The sequence below is a fragment of the Xyrauchen texanus genome, chromosome 22, assembly GCF_025860055.1.
Source record: "Xyrauchen texanus isolate HMW12.3.18 chromosome 22, RBS_HiC_50CHRs, whole genome shotgun sequence".
In the NCBI taxonomy this organism is placed as follows: Eukaryota; Metazoa; Chordata; class Actinopteri; order Cypriniformes; family Catostomidae; genus Xyrauchen; species Xyrauchen texanus.
This window is the reverse complement of record NC_068297.1, coordinates 12,110,216-12,133,331: the sequence shown is the minus strand read 5'-3', so window position 1 is coordinate 12,133,331 and position 23,116 is coordinate 12,110,216. Positions and strand designations below refer to the sequence as shown.

The window sequence follows — 23,116 nt, the reverse complement described above, 5'->3', positions numbered from 1 at the left end:
AAAATATGACTGGTGTCATCCAGATTCATAATTGCCTGTCATGTCCGACAGCTGTTCCACAATCACTTTCACATGCTCAGAGTGTATAAATACGAAATTTGAAAAACATTTTTTTTGTTACTGAGAGTGGCTGTACCACATGTTCCTCATCAGTCGTTATGGTGGCCAAGGGTCATGTGAGAACCTAGGCCCATCTCACATCAACACTCCCAGACAATGTGCACCTGATTGATCAATTATAGATCATAGATAATAGACTCAATTTAATGGATGTGTGTTTGTGTTCGCTTGTATGTGCAAAAAAACAAATGTGCATAATTCCAAGGATCTTTTTCTGTTTTCTGTTTAAATTTTATTTTACCTGTATGTATAGCTATTCTATTCTATTCACTTTAAATCTACTGTAAATGAATGAAATCTCCTCCTGCATATAGTTAATAATAATTCATTTGTTTTTCCTCTCAGGTAACATTGGGCCTGAGCTCTCTTTTTCTAATACAGGAATGTTCATTTCCTCTGATGCTGGCAACACCTGGAGACAGGTAAACCATTCACCTGCTCAAAGATTATTTGTAATGTAGCCTTAAACCTGAAGTGTGTGATTTGTTTCAATCTCAAAATACTTTCTCATATCAGAGAAAATGGTAAATAAGCCATTTGTTGGTTGATTTCTATAACAAGTGTAAACACTGTAGCTCTTCTGCACTATCAAACCATTTATCTGCTTATTTGAGTATCCAGATTAGCCTGAAACAGCGACATTGGATCAACCAATGGCTGGACAGAAGGAGTGTTTCGGAAACTTGTTTTAAAACATTAATTATTTTTGTAATTCCATTTGGTGATGCTTATGGCATAGAATGACATTTCAGAAATTATTACAGTATATTGGGAAATGAATACAAAATCTTATTTGCCTTTATCACAACTCTAACTGAAGATAACAGAAATGTGACAAACACAAATACACTTCTTGCTGAAGTGTCTTGCAGATATTTGACTCTGTAAACACTCTCTTTAGATTTTTGAAGAAGAGCACAGTGTGTGGTTTTTGGACCATGGGGGGGCTTTATTAGCTGTTACTCAATCAGCAGTACCGACTCGCCATTTATGGTAAGAGACACAATATCACAAGCATAAACACAACCTCTCACTGTCACACAAATACATTTTTTACTATCAGTAGATAAAACATTTTCCTCACAATTAATCTCAGATTTTAAAAGTGCTGGAATTTCACTCTATATATACTTATTTCCTAGCAAAATGCATTTATTTCCTTTTTTGCAAAGAAGAACACAATAGAACAAATCAATACGTAACAATAATACTTTATTAACATTTTCCAAACTCCACAGTGTAAAGATAGAAATTCACTAAAATAGCACCAGTTCAAATAGCATTAACCATTTAACAAAGTTTAAGTGGGATGTTGACTGATTGATAGAACTACTATTCATTGCAATGCGCAATAAATCTCTTAAAGCCTCATCCTCCTCAATATTTATCGTCATCAGTCTTTTCACTATGGATATGGAATGCACATGAAAATTTCAGGGCAGCAAGCACCGCATTGAACTGCATATGAAAAGCATGTCTTGTTGTACTTTTAATGCTGGCACTGTTATGTTAATATTTAATTATGTTAAATTTGAGCACAGCATCAACAGACCCTCCACAGGAGAACAAGCTGTGGAGCAGGCTTGTAAGAATTGACATGCTTATGTGGTAAAATGCTGAATTACAAAAGACCCAAAGAACTTGACTTCTGTCACAAGTCCCATCAGCGTTTGTTTTATAATTTTGTTAATGCCTTAATCACGATTAAGAAATATTTATGTGTTATACATTTTCAATTAATCACATGCAATAACACACTTTTTTTTTTTTTTAGATATTTTACATTTAATCAAATTCGTTTTCATACATTTCAACTTTTTCAGATGGTAACTGGCAGATATAAACAGCAGGCAGTAGGTCTTATCATATCAAACATTTGGAATCCTTTCAACAGAAATTGTCTGTCATGGCTTTGTAGTTCAGTTTTTTTTCGAGTGCTTTTAAGCTCATGTTAGGGGTTAAGGTTTGAAGCAGAGGTGCAATCTGTGGGTTTCCATTCACATGTTTTTCCAGCCACGTCACATACGGGGCTTTGATGTGTTAAGCGCTGAAACATTGTCAGGATCAATTAGACTGCAGAAGGTAATTCATATCCTCCTGTGGGTTGTTGATGTTGGAACAGGAGTCAGATCTGTGTGAGTGTGTTCAACCGTCAACCCTGGTGATTCTGACCCATATCTACACCAACTAAACAAGAAAACAAAGATGACTTTTCTTTCTGAATATACAAATTCTGTGGAGAGAAAAACAATAAGTTGCATCACTGCCTTGCATCCCCTTAAAAAAACTCTATGATCTTATGTGGATTGTCTTCATAATTTTTTCAACATATTTTGCCTTTGCAAATGTGAGTTCTCTTATATTTTTAATATAACATACATTCGGGCATGTTTTCCTTTGTATCACCTTTTTTGTATCAAGTGTTTTTCTTTGGTAAATATTAATAACACTCCTGTTACTTGCAATGCACTTTGTATAAAAATGCCTTCGTATACCAAAAACTTGGTCTTGTCTCCACAAAATCATTATTTCTATGCAATTGTTAATAGTCATTAACATCTGTGCTGTTGTTGGTAAGTATTAAAGTATCTAATAATGGGTCAGACTGAAGATGGGATTTGTTGGATGAGATCTGAGTTTTGTTGCTTTCATTATATATGTAGACTCTTTGAGCGTTTAAATGCCGTAATGTTTAATTTGTAACATGTTCTGAGCAAATGTATATATACATTCAATAAGAAACGTCATGGTTACTGTTGTAACCTCCATTCCCTGATGGAGGGAATGATATGTTGTGTCGAATGTAGTGACACACGGGGTCTTTCTTGAGAGCCTCGCGTACCTCTGAACTTGAGAATAGGCCAATGAGAAATTGGCAGACAGAATTTGCATGTCCCACCCCCAGACATACGGGTATAAAGAGAAGCGGGTGTGTGTCTGTCAGTCAGGTTTTTGGACTGAGGAGTCGAGAATAAGGTACGGCCAATCACAGTGGTAGGTCTAGTGTCATGGCAAAGGGGACACAACGTCTCGGTCCCTCAATCAGGGAACAAAGGTTACAACAGTAACCATGACGTTCCCCTTCTGTCACTCACTCGACGTTGTGTCAAATGTGGTGACACTGTATCGGCCGCACGTTACCCTCCCCAACATCCTCAGAAAAAGGTGTCATATACAGACCTTAGGTTCCCAGCTCCACTGAGGGGGGAACAGGCGCTACATGACTGTCATGGGAGCAAGCCAGCCAGCCGCGGGGCTATCTTAACGCAATGAAATGCATCGGGGAAGGTGATCTTTCCCGATCCTATTCTTTCAGGGGGGAAAGTCCCTTCAGAGACCACATCCTGCCCAGACTAGTGGAAGGTGATATCTGGCAATACACTACATGGGTTGTCAAGGCACACATGGGAGTGGCGCAGTGCTAGGTCCTACCTGATAAGGGAGGAGCTCTACAAACACAGCGACCGGGGAAGAGGGACTGCCCAAGGGAGACGTGGGTTCACCGACAGGGACCGTGAAAAATACATCACAGGGAGTTGCCTAAAGATGGAACTAAGCCTGAGGAGCCCTACCCCAGTACAGAGCACTTGCGGCTCGTAGAGGGTCTGGTCGCGAATTCAAAGGCCATAAAGCTAGGAAGGAAGAACATCCAAGAAGGGAGAGCTTAGTAGCTTAGTAGTGCACAGGATCAACTTGGTGAAGGGCTCTAGGTGCAAGCGGAACACCTGGTCAGCTGTTCCATAATACCAAGTTCTACCAGCTCAGACCTGACAAAACATGGGACAAGACCGATTCAACCCTGTGATTGTAGAATCTCACAAAAGTGTTGGGTGTTGCCCAGCCAGCTGCTCTGCAGATGTCTGCTAGGGAGGTGCCATTGGCCAGTGCCCACAAGGATGCCACACTTCTCGTCGAGTGTGCTCAAACACAAAGCAGACAAAGAGCTGCTCAGAACATCTAAAGCTCTGCGTGCGGTCCAGATAGATACGCAAAGCACATACCGGACACAGCAACGAAAGTGGTATCAGGAGGGTTGCCTTCAAGGAGAGGGCTTGAGCTCAACTGAGTCAAGCGGCTCGAAGGGGGGTCTCTGAAGTCCCGAGAGGACCACTGAGAGATCCCAGGATGGGAACAGGCTTGGCTGGGGAGGGTTCAGCCTGCAGGTGCCTCTAAGGCATCTGATAATCAAGTCTTGCTTACCCAGGTACTTGCCGTCCACTGTGTCGTGGTGGGCCAAGATAGCAGCTATGTACACCTTCAAGGTGGAGGGGGACAGCCTTCCCTCAACCTCTCTTCCAGGAAATGAAAGCTATGGGTCTTCAGACCGGGAAGAACTCCAATTTGCAAACATGCGCCACTTTAGAGTGTACAGCTGCCTGGTAGAGGTAGCTCTGGCTTGGTTGATCGTTTCTACGACCGCAGGTGGTTGGTCACTTAGATCTTTCGTGTCCCATTCAGGGGCCAGACATGGAGGTTCCAGAGATATGGTCGTGGATGCTAGAAGGTGCCCCGTCCCTGGGAAAGAAGGTCCTTCCTCAGGGTAATTTGCCAGGGAGGGGCTGAGAAGCGTGAGATCCGAGAACCAAGTCCGAGTGGGCCAGTAAGGAGCCACTAAGGTGACTTGTTCCTCGTACTCCCTGACCTTGCACAGCACCAGTGCAAGAAGGCTCACTGGGGGAAATACATACTTAAGCAGCCCCGGGGCCAGCTGTGTGCCAACACGTCTGTTCCGAGTGGGTCCTTTGTCAGGTAGTACCAGAGCTGGCAGTGGGAATTGGAGGCAAAATGTCTACCTGTGCCATGCCGAACCGGTCCCAAATCAGCTGGACCACCTGGGGGTGGAGCCTCCACTATCCGCCGGGCAAAACCTGTCGTGACAGCGTGTCCGCTGTCGTGTTGAGGTTGCCGGGGATATGAGTGCTGTGCAGCGACCTGAGTCGCCAGCCAGCAACTCTAGGCAGTTGATGTGCCAAACTCAGCCGGGGCCCTGTCCAGAAGCAAGCGGCTGCATGCCTGTTGCACACAGTGCCCCAACCCATTTGAGAGGTATCTGTGGTGACCACGACACGTCTGGACACCTGCTGTAGGGGGACTCCAGTCCGCAGAAAACAGAGGTCTGTCCAAGGGTTGAAAGTCTTATGGCAGGAAGGGGTGATTAACACACGGTGTGTGCCGTGGCGCCATGCTCATCTCGGGACTCTAGTCTGAAGCCAGTGCTCTCTTGCCAGTGTATCATTTGCATCAACCTGGCCGAGTATGTCATTTGCCCCAGGAGCCTCTGGAATTGTTATAGAGGAACCACTGTGCCAGACTCGAAGAGAGTGAGGCACCTGAGCACTGACTGCGCACGCTCGTTCATGAGGTCTGCTATCATTGAGACTTAGTCTAACTCATGCCGAGAAAAGAGATGCTCTGAACTGGGATGAGCTTGCTCTTTTCCCAGTTGACCTGAAGCCCTAGACGGCTGAGGTGCCTGAGCACCTGGTCCCTGTGAGTGTATATTAACTCTCGAGAGTGAGCTAGGGTGAGCCAGTCATCGAGGTAGTTGATGCAGATGCCCACTTCCCGTAGCAGGGCAAGGGCTGCCTCTGCGAACTTCGTGAAGATGCGAGGGGACAGGGACAAGCCGAAGGGGAGGACCTTGTACTGATACGTCTGGCCGTCGAACGCAAACCGTAGTAAGGTTCAGTGTAGAGGCAAGATGGAGACGTGGAAGTACGCGTCCTTCAGGTCTACCGCCGCGAACCAATCTTGATGCTGAATGCTGGTCAGAATCTGTTTCTGCATGAGCATTTTCAACGGGAGTTTGTGTAAATCCCGGTTGAGAACTCGCAAGTCCAAGATTGGCCGCAACCCACCGCCTTTTTTAGGTACGATGAAGTGGCATTCACCTTGAGGAATGAAAGCCGCGACCCCAACGCTGCCATGGTCATGTTCTCGCAGTGAGTACATGAACCATCCACAAACGCTGCCTCAGTGTGATCGCTACCCAGGCACACGAAGCAGCGTCTATGACCATCAGTCTTGGAGAGATATCGATATCTTTAAAAAGACGTGACCTTAAAAGGATGTTCAACACCTGCTTGTGAATTGCTCTTTGTGTAAACTCTTTTAGAGAAAACAAAACTCTTTTAGGAGGAACACTCTTTTAGAGAGAAGCACTGTTGAAGCGCCCAGGGGTGTGGACTGCACAGCATGCAGAGAAGGAGAAAGCCACTGGTGATGCGCCGTAGATCCAACAGCTGTGCTTCGCCAACAGAGGTGAGTGGAACAGTAGTGAGATTCAGCTTGCTGCTGCACAACCGCTCTGCTCCAAAGAAAAAATCTGACTGACAGACGCATGCCCGCTTCCCTTTATACCAGTACGTCCGGGGGCGGGACATGCAAATTGTGTCTGCCAATTTCTCATTGGCCTTTTCTCAAGTTCAGAGGTACGCAAGGCTTTCAAGAAAGACTTCTTTTATCACAACATTCAACACAACATCGAGTGAGTGACAGAAGGGGAACATTCAGTATAGTTCCAATTGACAACATCTGTTACAACATTCACTATACTGTATGTGTGCATTATGCAGTGATTTTAAACAAATGTACTTACAAGTAAATAGAGAATGTCTGTAAGTGGCATGTAATCAGCATAGTTCCAAATTATAACTTATAATTTATAGTTCCAAATTATAACTTAGTTCTTTATAATCACCCCTCAAACTGTGCAAACATGATAATACTATCAGTCAACTTGTCCAGCAGGTAAATCATTTGTGAAAGTGTCTCAAATGTTTTCTTTCTTGTTGAGCAAAACAACAACACACTCTTCATCACTGCTGCTGTTTTCTTTTATCAGTCTGCTTTTCAAGTACCTTTTCTCATCCGTCATAGGCAGAGGGCAGGCAAGCTGAAATGTGTTTTTGCACCACCTACTGTACTGGGGTCAAATTGCTTGTTTATTAGCGCCACCCATTGTAAAGGTGTGAATATGTGAATGCTGTAAACTTGCAATGTTTGTAAAAGTACAGGGCAAACGAGAGCTATAAATATATGATAATAAATTCATAAATACAAGAGTTACCTGGACATAATCAGGGCAGGGTTAAAGAACAAAGAAAAAAACAACAAGAACGAAGGAAAAAAAAACCTCAAAGCAAACACAATGAACCATAAAAGAGCATACAATAAAGAGATGCAAAATGGACTGAATGTTCAATGACACAATAACATGCCATTTACATGACTAATAATGACTAGCAGGTAATGTAAGCAGAAGTGGTGTATGGTGTATAAATTTGTCTTGATATTTTTCAATAAAAATATATTAGATTTAATTTAATTTAATTATGCAGATGTAGCCCACATTAAATGTTAGTGCAGTGACTTCAAAATTACTTGTAAAGCCACAAAGTATTCTCAGATGACTGAACAGCTGAATCTTTTATGTTTGTGCATGTCTTTGTCAAATGTGCATTGTAAATGAATAAGAATGTAAACCTATGGAACTTCACAAATAAAATTATGTTTTTTCACCAATAATATTATTTGTGTGCGTGTCGTGTGTGTGTGTATGTACAGGATTAGTTTGGATGAAGGACTTAAGTGGGATAGACTCAGCTTTTCGTCTACTCCCCTATTTGTTGACGGGGTTTTGATGACTCCAGGGACTGAAAATTTCATCATTACGTAAGAAGGCTCACACACACACAAACACACACACACACACACACACACACTCTCGCACCTCAGGTCTTCACCTGATCTACTCAGCCACACTAATCTGATTGGTTCAGGAGGTGTCAGTAATGAACCTTCATTCACTGACATCGTTATTATATGTTCAGATCTCTGCATAACTCAAAATAACTTACTCTATGCTCTGAATGTCTGTCTATGATTCTGCACACCTGCTAGCTTAATGGGATAGTTCACCCAAAAATGTATTTTATCGTTATTCAATGTCTTGTTGTTCTAGATCTATATGACTTTCTTTTATTTTGCAGAACAAAAAAGGAGTTTTTTTAAATTTTATGACACCTTTGGGTGCTTTTTAAGCTTTAAAGTGAGTCACTATCCACTGCTTCTGTGTGGAAATCAATGGCTAATAATGACTAGTGGGTTATGTAAGCAAAAGTGGTGTATGGTGTATAATTTTATCTTTATATGTTCAATGAGCATAAGTTAGATTTGATTTTAATTTAATTATGCAAATGATTACAACATTCTGTTAAATGTAGTCTTTTTTATTCTGCAGAAGAAGCGTGATATTAAATAAATTATCACAATTTTCATTTTTGGTGAAACCATCCCTTTATTACTTCCCTTCTACTGATAGCCCCCGAACAGTTATATTGACACTTCTTTCTTTTTAGTCCTTTAGACATTTGTACACTTTACACCAGTACTCTCCTTTGCAAATCCTTTTTATTAATTAACAACTGCAGAGAATTGAAAAGTAATATATTCTGTTTTACTCTAACCATATCTGTCCTTATAGATTCTTTGGGCACTTTAGTTACCACTCCGACTGGCAGCTGATAAAGATTGACTACAGATCCTTGTTTGGGCGGAAATGCACTGACGGAGACTTTCAGACATGGCACCTGCATAACAAGGTTGTCACCTTACATTTATCAGCATGCCTTAATATTCCATCTCAATGGTAAATAACTAATTTACTCACTCAACATTCAACATGAGTTTATTTCCGCACTGAATTCACTAGTAATTAGGGCAGTATGAGAGATTATTTTCACCTCTATGGATATGTGTCCAGGCAGGATGAAAATTAATGGACTCGTAATGGATTTTTGAAACAGTCCTAAGCACATTGTAATGATGACATGTTGTCCATCAGCCTTGACTCTCACTTGTTGTTTTTACTAAGTAACAAATTCGGCATCTTTTGCAAATATTTTTGAAAAAAGAGCTTTCCTAGGAAGCAAAATGTGCTTTTCAAATTTCTTACAAACTATTGTTGCTGTTCTTACTGTATGTAAAGGAATAGTTCACCCAAAAATGTACCCTATTCCTTTAAGTAAAAGGAGTTTAACGGTCAGTGTAACAGGGCTATTACCTGCATTTAATTCAAACCATTTTTAAAGGGATTGGCAAACTATCAGCTCTTCGGGGGGAAATCATGTGCGTACGTGTGTCCTTGTGTGCATTTGTGAATGTGTGAATATATGTGTCTTTGTGTTTCAGGGCGAGGTGTGTGTGATGGGAGAAAGACAGGTCTATATGAAGAGGAAGCCTGGCACACAATGTACTCTAGGTCGGGAGTATTCTCGAGTCATTTCAGCTGAGCCCTGCATCTGCACACTCTATGACTTTGAGTGGTGAGTCACACACACATACATGCATATGTGCTCACACACAAACACACAGAAACAAGGAGCCACTGCTTTTCCAATAGAGAAAATGAGTGACAGTGACTCTTGTGGATCAAATGACTCAGTGTTGTAAGCAAAAGCCGCAGGGTTCCTAGCAATTATACAGATTAATTAAATAGTATTTAAATATAAAAATCCCGGTTCTTCTTATCATAAAATTATTTCTCAGAAACTCCTGTGCAAGACGGTTTGAGTGCACTACAAGATATTATTGCAGTCAAGACATTAAAGTAGCCTGCTCCTGAGATGCCAAGGTATAAGATAAAGTTTTACACTAGTTTGTCATAAACATATCGCTATACTGATGAAGACGTCTTTATGAGCCCACCCTGATGCACACAGACAGAGACACACTCTTGCGCTGATCATAACAAAGACATAAATTGTACCGCACACAGGCTCCATTAGAGTCGACTGCTCTAAGGCAAATTACACGTATGAATGAGAGGCATGCAAAATTAGCATAATGTCAAATGATTCATTTTTTTCCAAATGAATAAGTAATGAATATTTAAATGGATGATATATGTGGCAGTGATCTGATTTGCCTTAAAGAGCTGGTGTTACTGAGTGTAGCCCTGATCCCCTGCAGCGGGAGTTAACAGAGCATTGCCAAAAGTTTAGACATCGCAAGACGGAAGACACTGGAAGACGTCCTCCCATCCTCCACCACCGCCACACAATGCACCCCAGCAAACAAACTGAATAATTTTTATGTTTCTATGCAGTGATTATGGGTTTGAGAGACAGACCAGTGGCAAATGTGCACCTGCATTCTGGTATGATGCAAATTTACCCGCAAACACTTGCAGCCATGGTCAGCGCTACCGCAACAGCACAGGGTAATACACACTGTCAGATGACAAAGATACACACAAGTGCATGTAAACCAATATACACATGTATTTCTGGATTGAACTAAATATTCAGTGAGAAATAATGTGTACTTGGCCATATAATTTTTGGCCAAAATATTTTTATTGTAACACCTAAACTGAAGTACTTGGGCGGAAATGTTGCCTAATTTTTGCAAAACTATTTGAGTGTCAGACAGTGATAAGTGACAACATGAGAGTGTGTGGTCTTTAATTTGTGTGTGTGTGTGTGTGTGTGTGTGTGTGTGTGTGTGTGTGTGTGTGTGTGTGTGTGTGTGTGTGTGTGTGTGTGTGTGTGTGTGTGTGTGTCTATGCAGGTACAGGAAGGTATTATTGAATAACTGTAGAGAGGGTCTGAAGGATACACTGAGTCCCAGATTGCAACAGTGCAAGCCCATTGCTCCCACTGGCTTACAACTCTGCACCAGCAACTCACAACTCACCGCTGTACTGGGAACCAACATAACATTCAAAGTAACACTACAAAATGTGCGTTAACAGATGCAAAAACCTTTACATTTTCCTGTCCTGGTGGGGAAAATAATATTTTCAATCCCCAAACCCTACTTTACCCCTGAACCTAACTCTCACACAAATATTTATATTTTCATTAAGACATTTTATTATTTTATATTTTCATTTGTATTATGTTTTCCTCATGGAGACTGTTGGTTGGTCCCCACAATGTAAGTGAATTCAGGTTTTACTATCTTGTACAATCTTTCTTTCTCTTAAACACATGTTCTCTCTCTCTCACTCTCTCTGCAAAATTAGTATATCTGCCTGTGTTATTTGTTGTTGTTTTTTTCAATAGGGTGAATATTTGCCTACAAGTCTCCATGTGGACTTTGGAGATGGCATCTCTGTGTCTTACTCCAACATCAGTCGCCTTGGTGATACCATCACCCACACGTACAGTGTCGCTGGGATATTTAGGGTCACTGCACGTGCTCAGAACAGCCAGGGGTCTGACAGCAGCTCAGTCTATCTTCACATCACTAGTATGTACAAAGACATGTATATTTATATGTTGAAGATTTTCTCTTCTCTATAGAAAGGCACTGCTGCCACTGTAAAAATACATTGCATACAATGCAAGGCAGTTTTGTTTTTTTTCCTGTCACACTAAATTACGTTTGTACCACTGACTGCACATCCAGACAATCTATTTAGAACTAGAACTAGTTATCGATGAAGCATGTGTAGAAGAGGAAATTGCTGTTGGTACAGTGTTGTGTACAGTGCTAAATTTGATCATTATTGATTTTATATTGTGTCTAATATCACATCTGATGTGTTGTTTTAGGTGCCGTGGAGCGTATTTTTCTCTCAGCACCAGTGGTCATTATCAGAGGAAGAGAGGCCAACCTGACAGCAGTGCTGTGGCCCAGTCAGTCCAGGACCGCTACATTCTACTGGTGGTTCAGTAACAACACAGAGGTTCAAACACTTAGTATTTATACAGATGAGGCCCAGAGGCCCATATTGGTTAGGCAGCATTCTGTGTATTGTTTTTTACCTCCAACAAGCAAGGGCTCTTGCAAGCATATTGTGCTTGTGTTCAATAACATATGTTATTTGTATAACATTATACATACTACTGGAGCCAAAATCATCTCAAGATCATCAGTGACATTGTATTACATCCATTCTGACATCATTATACTGGCTTCTTATCTCACACAGAATTATGGTAGATTTAATTCTGATTTAGTTATTGGCATATCAATCATAATTTTATGCTGCCTTAATACATCGCTGAATTATACTTTTAAATGCCACTATGAGATCATTCAGCTTAATATTTCTGAGGTGAAACACATAAAAAGTGGTAGAGTAGATTTTAAAGACTCACTCCTTTAGAAGCTTTGTTTTGTAATTTAAAGCCCTGTTTTAATTCTTTCAGTAAAATATGTCATTGTACTACTATAATTTGCTCATTTACCCTTTAATTCATTTTACCCAGTGTGCCCTCATAATAAAAAAGCTTTCAGAATATTTTTAGAATGTTTTCATGGGTAATACAAACAGAACATAATCCCACTGAAAGGGAGCAAAACATTTTCCCAGTTTAGAGTGCTAGGGTTTCGTTTTTTTTTAAGCCAGTTGCATTTTTTGGAAGTATTTGGTAGGTCTTGTATTGGTTGGTGATAGTAATTCATGTTCATTAGAGCTTTCAGTGTTTAATAAAGTAATAATATATTATAAAAAAGTACAGTCAATCAAAAGGCAGATACACACCCTCCTGTGTTATTACTATATAAAAATATGTTTATTAGTGAAGTAAATGCCTTAATTTAAGCCATTATACTAACAGTGCCGTGTTTTCAAATGTTTTCATCTTCACTACCTCTGTTACCATGGAAAACAGAGCAGCATTAAAATGTTCATCCATGAAATACAGCAAAGATTTGATCATATGGTGCTGTAACTGGACTCTGCTATAAATGAATCTGCCACTCACACATCAGTCAGCAGTGCTTCCCTGTTTCTCTGGGCAGCTAATTTCAGAATTTACTTCTTGTTGTTTGTTTGATTTCAGCCACTGATCACCCTGGAAGGGAGTGTCTCACACACATTCACGCAGGAGGGAACTCACTCTGTCATCGTACAGGTGTCTGCAGGAGGTACAGTACTACAGGATGTTAAAATCATCACTGTCAAAGGTGAATACCTCCTGTGGTTTTTAAGATGCCTCTATATTCCCTATATTATTTTTAGTTTCACAGTATATGCGAAAGTAGATTCAGGATTAAGAGGAATTTATTTTTCTTGCTGTGATTTTTATCTGTCGGCATGATAGGAGCGACTCTGCATCTGACAAGTTAGACAGTTTCTCTCCAAAAGAATAATCTGTCTTTTCCCATCCATCCATCTTTCTCGTTCTCATTTTTAGAGTTCTTCCGTTCTTTATTGCTGTCATTCTCATCTAACCTGGAAGAGCACAACCCATCAGTCGCTGAGTGGAGACAGGATGTGGGGCGTGTTGTCAGGGCAACGCTCTCTCAGGTATACTGACTTTTAAGTCCATCATCAGTTCCTGTTGGAGTGCTCTGTTCATGACAATGAGCTGCTAAAAAGGGCTCATGAAAATTCTTGAAAGGCTGCTGATAGCTCACCATGCTTCCTCTCTTCTACGATATTCTCTCTCTCATGCTGCTGGTTTAAAGCCTGATGGCTCTTTCTGGGCTCTCCGGCGAGTTTCGTGTTTGGCTGAGAGGCTTTACGTGCTCTCACTCATTCGTCTGGTTTTCCTTCAGTCTGAAAGAGAGAGAGAGAGAGAGCATAATGTTGTACTGCTGGGGAGAGTGAATCACAGGAGTTCAGAGTGAATATTGACGCTGCAACAAAGAGAATCTAAAGCCAGTCAGCCAATTAAAGAACAGAGCAAAAGAACTGCTCCACATAACTCCATTACAATAAATTGCTCAAGCACGAATATAATGGTCTCCCAACATCTCTGGATTTCCAGTTTGAACAGAGTATTTCGATCCTGTTACACAACATAATTTCACAACTTATATCCATTTTGAGATTCACAAAAATTACTTATTATTATTTGCAAAGATTAACTAAGTTTAATTAATGTGCAAATGGACTTGAAATTATGTTTACTAACTTTTATGCATGGACTAGATGCTGTCATGGATGTTGCATGTGATAAAAATTGTGTTTAATTTTAAGCTTGGTAGTGTATGAGATGAAATGTAAAAATGCCAAAAGGTTTCTATGAGCGTTAGGTTTAGGGTAGGGGTAGGTGTAGGGTATAAAAATCATTGGAGAGTCTAAAGTCTATGGAGAGTCCTCATAATGATAGGAATACCAACGTGTGTGTGTGCGTGTGTGTGTGTGTGTGTGTGTGTGTGTGTGCGTACGTGCGTGCGTGTGTGCGTGCGTGTGTGTTGTCATTTTCTCCAGGTTTGTGGCTTCCCTGAGGACCAGTTGTTGGTCTCTGTGTTGCCTGGATCTCCAACAGCCGCTGAGCTCTTTATCCTATCAGAGACGAACCAGTCGGCATTCAGATCACACACAGAGGAACAGCTTGATAAGGTAAAAACATACACACACACACACACACGTATACACACATTTAAATAAAAATGATTCACTATGATCTGCTGAATTGACTGTGTCTGATGATTGATACAATCTGTTAAAATTTGCTATTATGATTCTCTGATGGCTAAATAAATTATAGTGGCAATAAAGATAGACTTACTTTAAACTGTCAGGGGTTGAATTTGTAATGTCTAACAACCACAAAATGAAATAAAAACTGCAGTGGAATTTATGCTTAATAATTTTTCACATTTATGCTAAAACCAGCATTATATTTGGGTTGCTTTTTCAATTTATATAAGTTTATAACCAACACTCTTTGTAATTGAACATTGCAAATAAAACATTATATGAAAAATATTATCATTATTATGATAATCTTTTTATACAACATAGACATTTTAATCCACTTACAAAAGTCCTTGATTTATATACCCAGTTGTTATGCATGTAAGGATTCCAGAACATTATGTTTGGAGGCCTTTATTTAAGATTATTTTTGTGGGCTCTTGGCTTTAATGACAGGACTGTGGGTAGGTGACAGGAAACAGAATGAAGGGAGGGGGTTAAAATGGGAAACCTGAGACTGATTTAAACTCAGGTCTCAACCCAAGATGTCAGTGTGTATGCATTACCCGACAGGCCACATAACCGATGCCATTTAATATACATTGTTTTAAAACATAAGTTGAAATATAAAAGTCACTAAGAATGCACAAATTAGCAGATACACATTTGTAAATAAGAGTATAGCAACAGTGTGTATTCAATATTTTAAGGCAGTACCATGGTGGCGCAAAACAATTAAGACTGTCACTTTTAATGATGTAGAATAAATTCAAGTGAGATTTAGCGAATAACCAAGTGAGTGATGAATACAATGCTTATTGCTCAGTGTAAATTAATCATATTTTGAAAAATAAATCAGTAAAACTTTCATAAATTTAAATGCTCATTCAGATATTATTTAATTCTTTACTATTTCAACTCTCCTCTTACTCACCATCTTTGTCATCAACATAATCTTCATCTTGTTTCAGATGTCCGAGGTGCTCATGAATGCTTTAAATCAGAACCTGATCCAGTTTGATCTGAAGCCTGACACACGAGTCATTGTGTCTGTGTCTCAGCTCACTCTGGGTAAGACCTGTACACATGCTTCTGTTCTTAAGGCTATTAGAACACACCCTCTGATCACCTCACTCTGGAGGAATACCAGATGCATTACTATCTGGGACATATGGCACTAGTGTCTGTGGTTTTTGTGAGGTGCATTACACTGCTGTATGTGTTAATAAATGTTGCATTAAACTGTCAACTCCATTGTCTACTGAATTAAATTTGCAGTCTGTCTTGCAGTTGTTAGGTGACCTCCTACATCTGTGGTTATGTAATGTTAATATATATATTTGGTGTGGCCACCTTTGCCTTTATAACAGCCCCAAATCTCCTTGGTACACCTGGACACAGTTTTTTTGGTTGTTGGCAGATAGGATGTACCAAGCTTGTTGGAGAAGTCACCACAGTTCTTCTATCTATTTAGGCTGTCTCAATTGCTTCTGTCTCTTCATGTAATCCCAGACTGACTGGTGGGGGTTTATTTTTCCTACTGACATACTAAAGCTATAGATATATGAAGATATAAATAACCATCTTAAGGTAGATGTTTTTTGAGAAACATCTTAGAGTAAGTGCCTATAACATTTACACAGTACTGTGTGTGTGTGTGTGTGTGTGTGTGTGTGTGTGTGTGTGTGTGTGTGTGTGTGAGCGTGTATTTATCACTTTGTGGGTACCAAATGTCCCCATAAGGATAGTAAAACCCGAAATGTTTGAACTTGTGGGGACATTTTGTCGGTCCCCATGAGGAAAACAGCTTATAAATCATACTAAATGATGTTTTTTGAAAATGTAAAAATGCAGAAAGTTTTCTGTGAGGGTTAGGTTTAGGGGTAGGGTTAGGTTTAGGGGATAGAATATAAAGTTTGTACAGTATAAAAACCATTATGTCTATGGGAAGTCCCCATAAAACATGGAAACACAACATGTGTGTGTGTGTGTGTGTGTGTGTGTGTGTGCATGCGTGCGTGTGTGTGTGTATATATATATATATATATATAGATTGGTTTGTTGAAGATCTATAGAGTCAAATCCTTCAATGGTCTCTTGGTTAAAGAAAACCAAGAACAGATACTCCACCCTGGATTTTATATTAATATTGATAATATGGAGCCTGTCTGAGCATGGCCAATATACTGAGTTGAAAATGACATTACAAGATCATAAAGAGTGGCTCTCTGCCACATAACTCTACCCTTTTCAGACACGGCCATTTGTCTTCATTGCTTCGAACAGGAAAAGGTTCAGATTGCCTCCTGCATTCTGCCAAAAGGTCACAATCAGCATGCGTCAACCCTCAAAGGGCTGAAGGATTGGACTGCAGTGTGTGTGTGTGTGTGTGTGTGTGTGTGTGTGTGTGTCTCTCCGGTGAATGAGTGGGACAGTTTTTAGAATTACTGAAACGGAAATGCCTCTCACCCTATCAGACAGCCTCTGAGAGACAGCAGAGATTTGTGGTCAATGGTTTATTTTATTTTTTAGTTGTGGTTTTAGCAGTAACACTTCAACAGTGTTACTATAGTGTTTATTTATATTAGTTAATTAACAAACATACTGAGAAAAGAGCATATAATTGTAATTAGCACTTTCTGTGAAGCCTGCATTTAAAATGCATTATATACAGTATGTATTAAAAAAGCTGTATGATACACATTGTAATGTTATCTTGTTATTAATAAGTGTAACCACAGTTATAATAGATTTTAATACATAAATGTTTATACCTATGACGAGTTTAAGTAAGGGATAATCTACAGTCAGCCAGTCATTAACACAAAATAAACTTACAAGGTGGTCTTGTATCATCTTAAAGGGGTTTATTTTGCTACAGTATTATTACCGGCTGATTGTAGATTATCCAGCTCAACACAGTACATGGCTACTTACCAATAAATAATGATATGCACATGAAATAATTATTTGAGCTGAAACTATGTTATTTTAAGAAACAAAACCAGTTTAATCCAACCTCCAGTTTGCATTCGAGTTTTGTAGGTGTTTATATAGAAAAGTTACCATCTGACTGCTCATTATCCTGCTTATAAAATGACTTCTTGTCAGAACAATATATAAGGAACATATCTTATATATCTTATTTGCTCATGTGAAGAGATTGCAGAGTGATTTGAGAAGTAGGAAAGATGATGAAAAGCATTATAATGTATTATAATGCAAAAAATAAATAATATTAATATACAGTTGAAGTAAGAAGTTTACGTACACCTTAGCCAAATACATTTAAACTCAGTTTTTTACAATTAATTTAATCGTAGAAAACTTCCCCTGTCTTAGGTCAGTTAGGATCACTACTTTATTTTAAGAATGTGAAATGCCAGATTAATAGTAGAGAGAATTATTTATTTCAGCTTTTATTTCTTTCATCACATTCCCATTGGGTCAGAAGTTTACTTAAAATTTGTTGGTATTTGGTAGCATTGCCTTTAAATTGTTTAACTTGTTTTAAACAAAAAATGGTAAAATGTTTTGGGTAGCCTTCCACAAGCTTCTCACAATACTTTATTGCTGGAATTTTGTCCCATTCCTCGAGACAGAACTGGTGTAACTGAGTCAGGTTTGTAGGCCTCCATGCTTGCATGTGCTTTTTCAGTTCTGCCAACAAATTTTTTATTAGATTGAGTTCAGGACTTTGTGATGGCCACTCCAAAAGCTTTACTTTGTTGTCCTTAAGCCATTTTGCTACAACTTTGTAGGTATTCTTGGGGTCATTGTTCATTTGGAAGACCCATTTGCGACCAAGCTTTAACTTCAAGGCTGATGTCTTGAGATGCTGCTTCAATATATCCAGATAATTTTTCTGCCTTATGATGCCATCTATTTTGTGAATTGCACCAGTCCCTCCTGCAGCAAAGCACCCCCACAACATGATGCTGCTACCCCCATGCTTCAATATTGTGATGGTGTTCTTTGGCTTGCAAGCCTCACCCTTTTTGCTCCAAACATAACAGTGATCATTATTGACAAAAAGTTAAATTTTAGTTTCATCAGGCCAGAGGTAAGTACAAAGTAAGATCTTTGTATAATATAGGATTTGTACTTGCGAACTGTAGTCTGGCTTTTTTTTATGGCTTTTTTGTTTCATTGGCCTCTTCCTTGATGAGAAGCCTTCCAGGTTATGTCAATATTTGACTTGTTTCACTGTGGATATAGATACTTAGACTACCTGTTTCCTACAGCCCTTTGCTGTTGTTCTGGGATTGATCTGCACTTTTTGCACAAAACTACATTCATCTCAAACAAAATGTGTCTCCTTCCTGAGAGGTATGATGGCTGCATGGTCCCATGGTTTATACTCGCGTACAATTGTTTGTACAGATGAATGTGGTACATTCAGGTGTTTGGAAATTGCTCCCAAGGATGAACCAGACTTGTGGAGGTCCACAATAATTTTTCTGAGGTCTTGACTTATTTATTTTGATTTTCCCATGATGTCAAGCAAAGAGGCACTGAGTTTGAAGGCAGGACTTAAAATACATCCACAGGTGCACCTCCAATGACTCTGACAAATTAGCCTATCAGAAGCTAATTGGCTAATTGCCGAAAGGCTTGACATCATAGCTAACTTAGTGAATGTAAACTTCTGACCCACTGGAATTGTGATATAGTCAATTAAAAGTGAAACAATCTGTCTGTAAACAATTGGTGTAAAAATGACTTGCATCATGCACAAAGTAGATGTCCTAAACGACTTGCCAAAACTATAGTTTGCTAATATTAAATCTGTGGAGTGGTTAAAAAATGTGTTTTAATGACTTCAACCTAAGAGTATGTAAATTTCAGACTTAAGCTGTATTTTAATAATATATATAATGTATAATAACTATAGAATTTAGTATAAATAATTTATTAATAATACATTTTCTGTGGAAAACGTTAGTGTTGCTAGTCTGTGTAAAAGTTGCTGCCACAATGCAAGGGTGATGTGGGTTGTATTGCATTATGGTTGCTAAGGTGTCTGAGTTGTTTTAGCACATTGCCATGTGGTTGATGTTGGATGTTTCGGGTGATTGATTAATGTTTGCTAACTGGCACAAATCAATGGAGCCCACAACCAAGTCTCTATGAAAACACCCTTGGATATGGCTCAGGTCCCCCTTTCAATGTAAGTCTATGAGATATGTATGCCTGTTTAATTGACTGTAGGATGAAAAGTCAAGTGTAAATCTAGTTGCTTAGAAAAGTAATATCACACCTCTCCTCAACATGATTCATATAATGCATGAAATATACAGGCTCCAAGTAAAGTGTTATCTACAGTTCTGAATAACAGTATTGTTCAGTATCAGTTCCTCAAGCTAAATAGAATATTAGGAGAATTGAGTAAATTAACTAGCTATATTCTCTAATACTGCCTGCAGCACCTCTGGTGGACTCCAGTGCTCTGTCCAGTGGCTCTGCCATGCTGTTACTGGTTTCTCTGGGCCTGGTGGGGTTTGCCATTCTTTTCATCTACAAGTTCAAACAGTAAGACTCACCTCTTCCAAATTTCCCAGTTCAGTTTACCTAATCTGGACTAATTGTGCACTGTTAAAATGTAATGTGCCCTGGAAATACCCAGAAATGAAGAAATATTATTCTTACATACTTTATTTGCATCAGTTACTGTTTTACTTGAAAAAAAAATGCTTCTGATTTTTTTCTCCTGATCTCCACATTTAGTAATATCTTCGTTCTGTTGGTTCTTTTAAATCAGTAAAATCCCATGGATCCATGTGGAGACAGAGGACACTCATGAGAAGGAGCCAGAGATGATCAGTACCGTCGGACAGGAGAAAAACGGCACACATACACCAGCCACCTCAATGCCGCCATGCACCACACACATCAAGCACACGCAGTTTCCCTCGAATATCACAACACACAACAGCTTTAGCCATCTTCCACCTCCCAGAGAACTGATGGAAAAAGAACTGGAGGCTCACAACACAGGTGAAAGAAGTCAATATTTCATGCCATTATTTGCTTAATGAATTATTGAAGCAGACTATTAAAGGGTTGAATAGACATAACTAAAAGTGGCTTTAAAAGTTTTATTTATTTACATGCATTAGCCCATTAGCCTATCACTTGCATACAGTCCACAACTATTCATTTTGCAATCAAGTGTGTTAATCTGTCCAAGACTTAGTGACACTTACACAGGACACACGTCCCGTGTTCCATCTGTGCTATTTTTTAATTGTTGGTCTATGTATGTATGCGGCAGACGTCTTATACCACTGTCTGACATCTAGTTGTTTTCCTGGGTTTCCTACCATGGGAGCCGTGTTTTTAAGATGTGTTGTGCCAAGTTGAAAATAGTTCAAAACAATTTATTTTTTTGTAATTATTACATTTTGTAAATGTACATGTTAAATTGACAGCCCAAATTGGGATGTGCAGAATGACTAATTTCACTGACGTTTAAACAAAATCTTTGGAGTCGACTAGTCTAAACAGAAAGAAACCCTCAGAAAACACAGTGTGTTTTAAAATACCCATTTAAAATACTTGGAACTAATGTATTTCAACAGCCAAATCCGACTTTAGCGTATTTAATCAAGAGCATACATTTTTAATGAGCAAAATTAACATGTCATCATGGTCCATTGAAAGACAGGACCTGACTCACCTGAGGCACCTTTTTGTCGACTAGTCTCGCACATCCCAATCCCAAACCTTATAAACAATATTTATATTCATCCATTCAAGCATTTGATATATATGTTAGGTTTTGTTAAATTGTTGTCTATCTACTCTGTTAGATTCTTAACAAGTCCATCTTCTTCTGTTGGGTTTAATGTTTATAAAGATGGATTTGGACTCAAGGGGAAAAGAGAAGTGTGCTTGTTTGTGTCTGTGAGAGTACGTGTTTATGTTGTTCAATAAGCGTGAGGTCAGTGGATGGACCCCAATTCGTTCATTTTACTTTTATTACTCTCCTGTCAGGGAAGGTGATTGTCTTCTGTTTGTCCCAGGACTTTTTGATTCGCAGTAATTAAGGACAGATCCCATGACACTGAAGTGGAAAGCATTGATCACGGAGTTGCCCTTGTCTGTTGCTTGCAATTACAGTGATTTTTTTTGCTTTGTGTGTGTGTGTTTAAGGAAGCCTTGGGGTTGGAGAGAGGCTACGGACCAGACACATTCCAAACTGCACCAATGTCTGAAATGATGAAGAAATGTTTGATGATGAAATATCATAATTTCATAGAGGCTTCAAGGAGCTATCAGTTGTGTTAGATGTAATTACTGTACTCTTTCCTTAAAGGAATTGTTCACCCAAAAATGAAAATCCTGTTAATGTTTAATATCCCTAATGTTGCTTCCATATGCAGTTGTTTTTCTGTGGAATATAAAAGGAGAATTTCATTCTCCATTCTGCATATTCACACTGGTGTGCTAGGTTCTGTAACAATACATTTGAGAGTCAGTGGTGTTTGGCATCATTGATGCATCTAAAGGCAAGTGTGAATTACATTGTTGAGCTTCGGCAGAGGGGAAGATCATTAATTAATATTTTATTACATTTTGGACTGTTGATAAGCTTCAGAACACTTAGAACATAGCACACAAGTTACTACTTTTATATTTATGGATGGATGAATGCTTTTATTTTGTTTTGTTTTGGGAGGTTTTCTTATTGTGGAGCTTGACAGCCATGGTAAATGGACTATCATTGTATTGAAAGGCCATGTAAATTCTTCAGAATTTTTCCTCTTGTGTTCTTCTGAAAAAAGAACAGCATTCATATTTGGAAAATCATGAGAGAGAGAAAATAATGGCAACATTTTCATGTTTGGGTGAATTATTATTCTTCAGACTTTTCCTGTTGTTGTAATGCTTTATCTTTTTAATATCGTGGTGTTTTACATTAGAGCTTGATAAATAAATAAATCCTTATGTGTTACTCAAGAATATTATTAATTACAAGTGTACATAAAATCAAAATCTCTATCAAAAATAGCAGAAAGATATATTGCATCAGCACTTAATGAATAGTTTCTATCACCTCTTAATACACATTTTGAAGGTGTTGCTTTGATCAGTAAAACTGATCTATTCTTCCTAGAATGGTGCACTGAACTCTTTTTGTAAAATAAATATAAATCATTCTCTGCATGCTTGTAGAGACCTTTTAAGCTTAAAAGGATAGTTCACCAAAAAAAAATATTCTCTTTTCATTAACTGATGTGCATGACTTTCTTGCTTCTGCACAACACAAATAAAGATTTAAATAAAGAATATCTCAGCTCTGTAGGTCATTTCAATGCAAGTTAATGGTGGCCAGAACTTTGAAGCTCCAAAAAGTAGTTAAAGGCAGCATTAAATTAATCAATTTGACTCCAGTAGTTTAATCAATGTCTTCTGAAGTGATCAGTCGGTTTTGGGTGAGAACTGACCAAAATGAAACTCCTTTCTCACTGTATATCTTGCCATTGCAGTCTCTCGGAACAATTATGATTTCAAGCAGGATTACTCGATTAGAAAGTGTAATCAAGTTTGAAATCATGATCACCAAGGAGACTACTATCAAGATTTATAGTGGAAAAGCAGTTACATTTT

The 23,116-nt window shown here is 39.0% G+C and overlaps 1 protein-coding gene across 1 annotated transcript in view; it reads left to right on the top strand.

Moving 5' to 3' along the window:
* LOC127662319 (VPS10 domain-containing receptor SorCS3-like) overlaps positions 1-22,802 on the top strand; it is a 122,338-nt gene extending 99,536 nt beyond the window's left edge. The window contains exons 13-28 of the mRNA XM_052153447.1: positions 466-542; positions 1,022-1,113; positions 7,687-7,794; positions 8,606-8,723; positions 9,313-9,446; positions 10,229-10,342; positions 10,693-10,864; positions 11,190-11,376; positions 11,682-11,815; positions 12,918-13,041; positions 13,272-13,384; positions 14,294-14,425; positions 15,475-15,574; positions 19,930-20,035; positions 20,265-20,500; positions 21,659-22,802. Coding sequence (XP_052009407.1) covers positions 466-542; positions 1,022-1,113; positions 7,687-7,794; positions 8,606-8,723; positions 9,313-9,446; positions 10,229-10,342; positions 10,693-10,864; positions 11,190-11,376; positions 11,682-11,815; positions 12,918-13,041; positions 13,272-13,384; positions 14,294-14,425; positions 15,475-15,574; positions 19,930-20,035; positions 20,265-20,500; positions 21,659-21,720 — 2,009 coding nt within the window. The 3' untranslated portion in view covers positions 21,721-22,802. The remainder of the gene's footprint in view (positions 1-465; positions 543-1,021; positions 1,114-7,686; positions 7,795-8,605; positions 8,724-9,312; positions 9,447-10,228; positions 10,343-10,692; positions 10,865-11,189; positions 11,377-11,681; positions 11,816-12,917; positions 13,042-13,271; positions 13,385-14,293; positions 14,426-15,474; positions 15,575-19,929; positions 20,036-20,264; positions 20,501-21,658) is intronic.
* Positions 22,803-23,116: the final 314 nt, after the last annotated feature.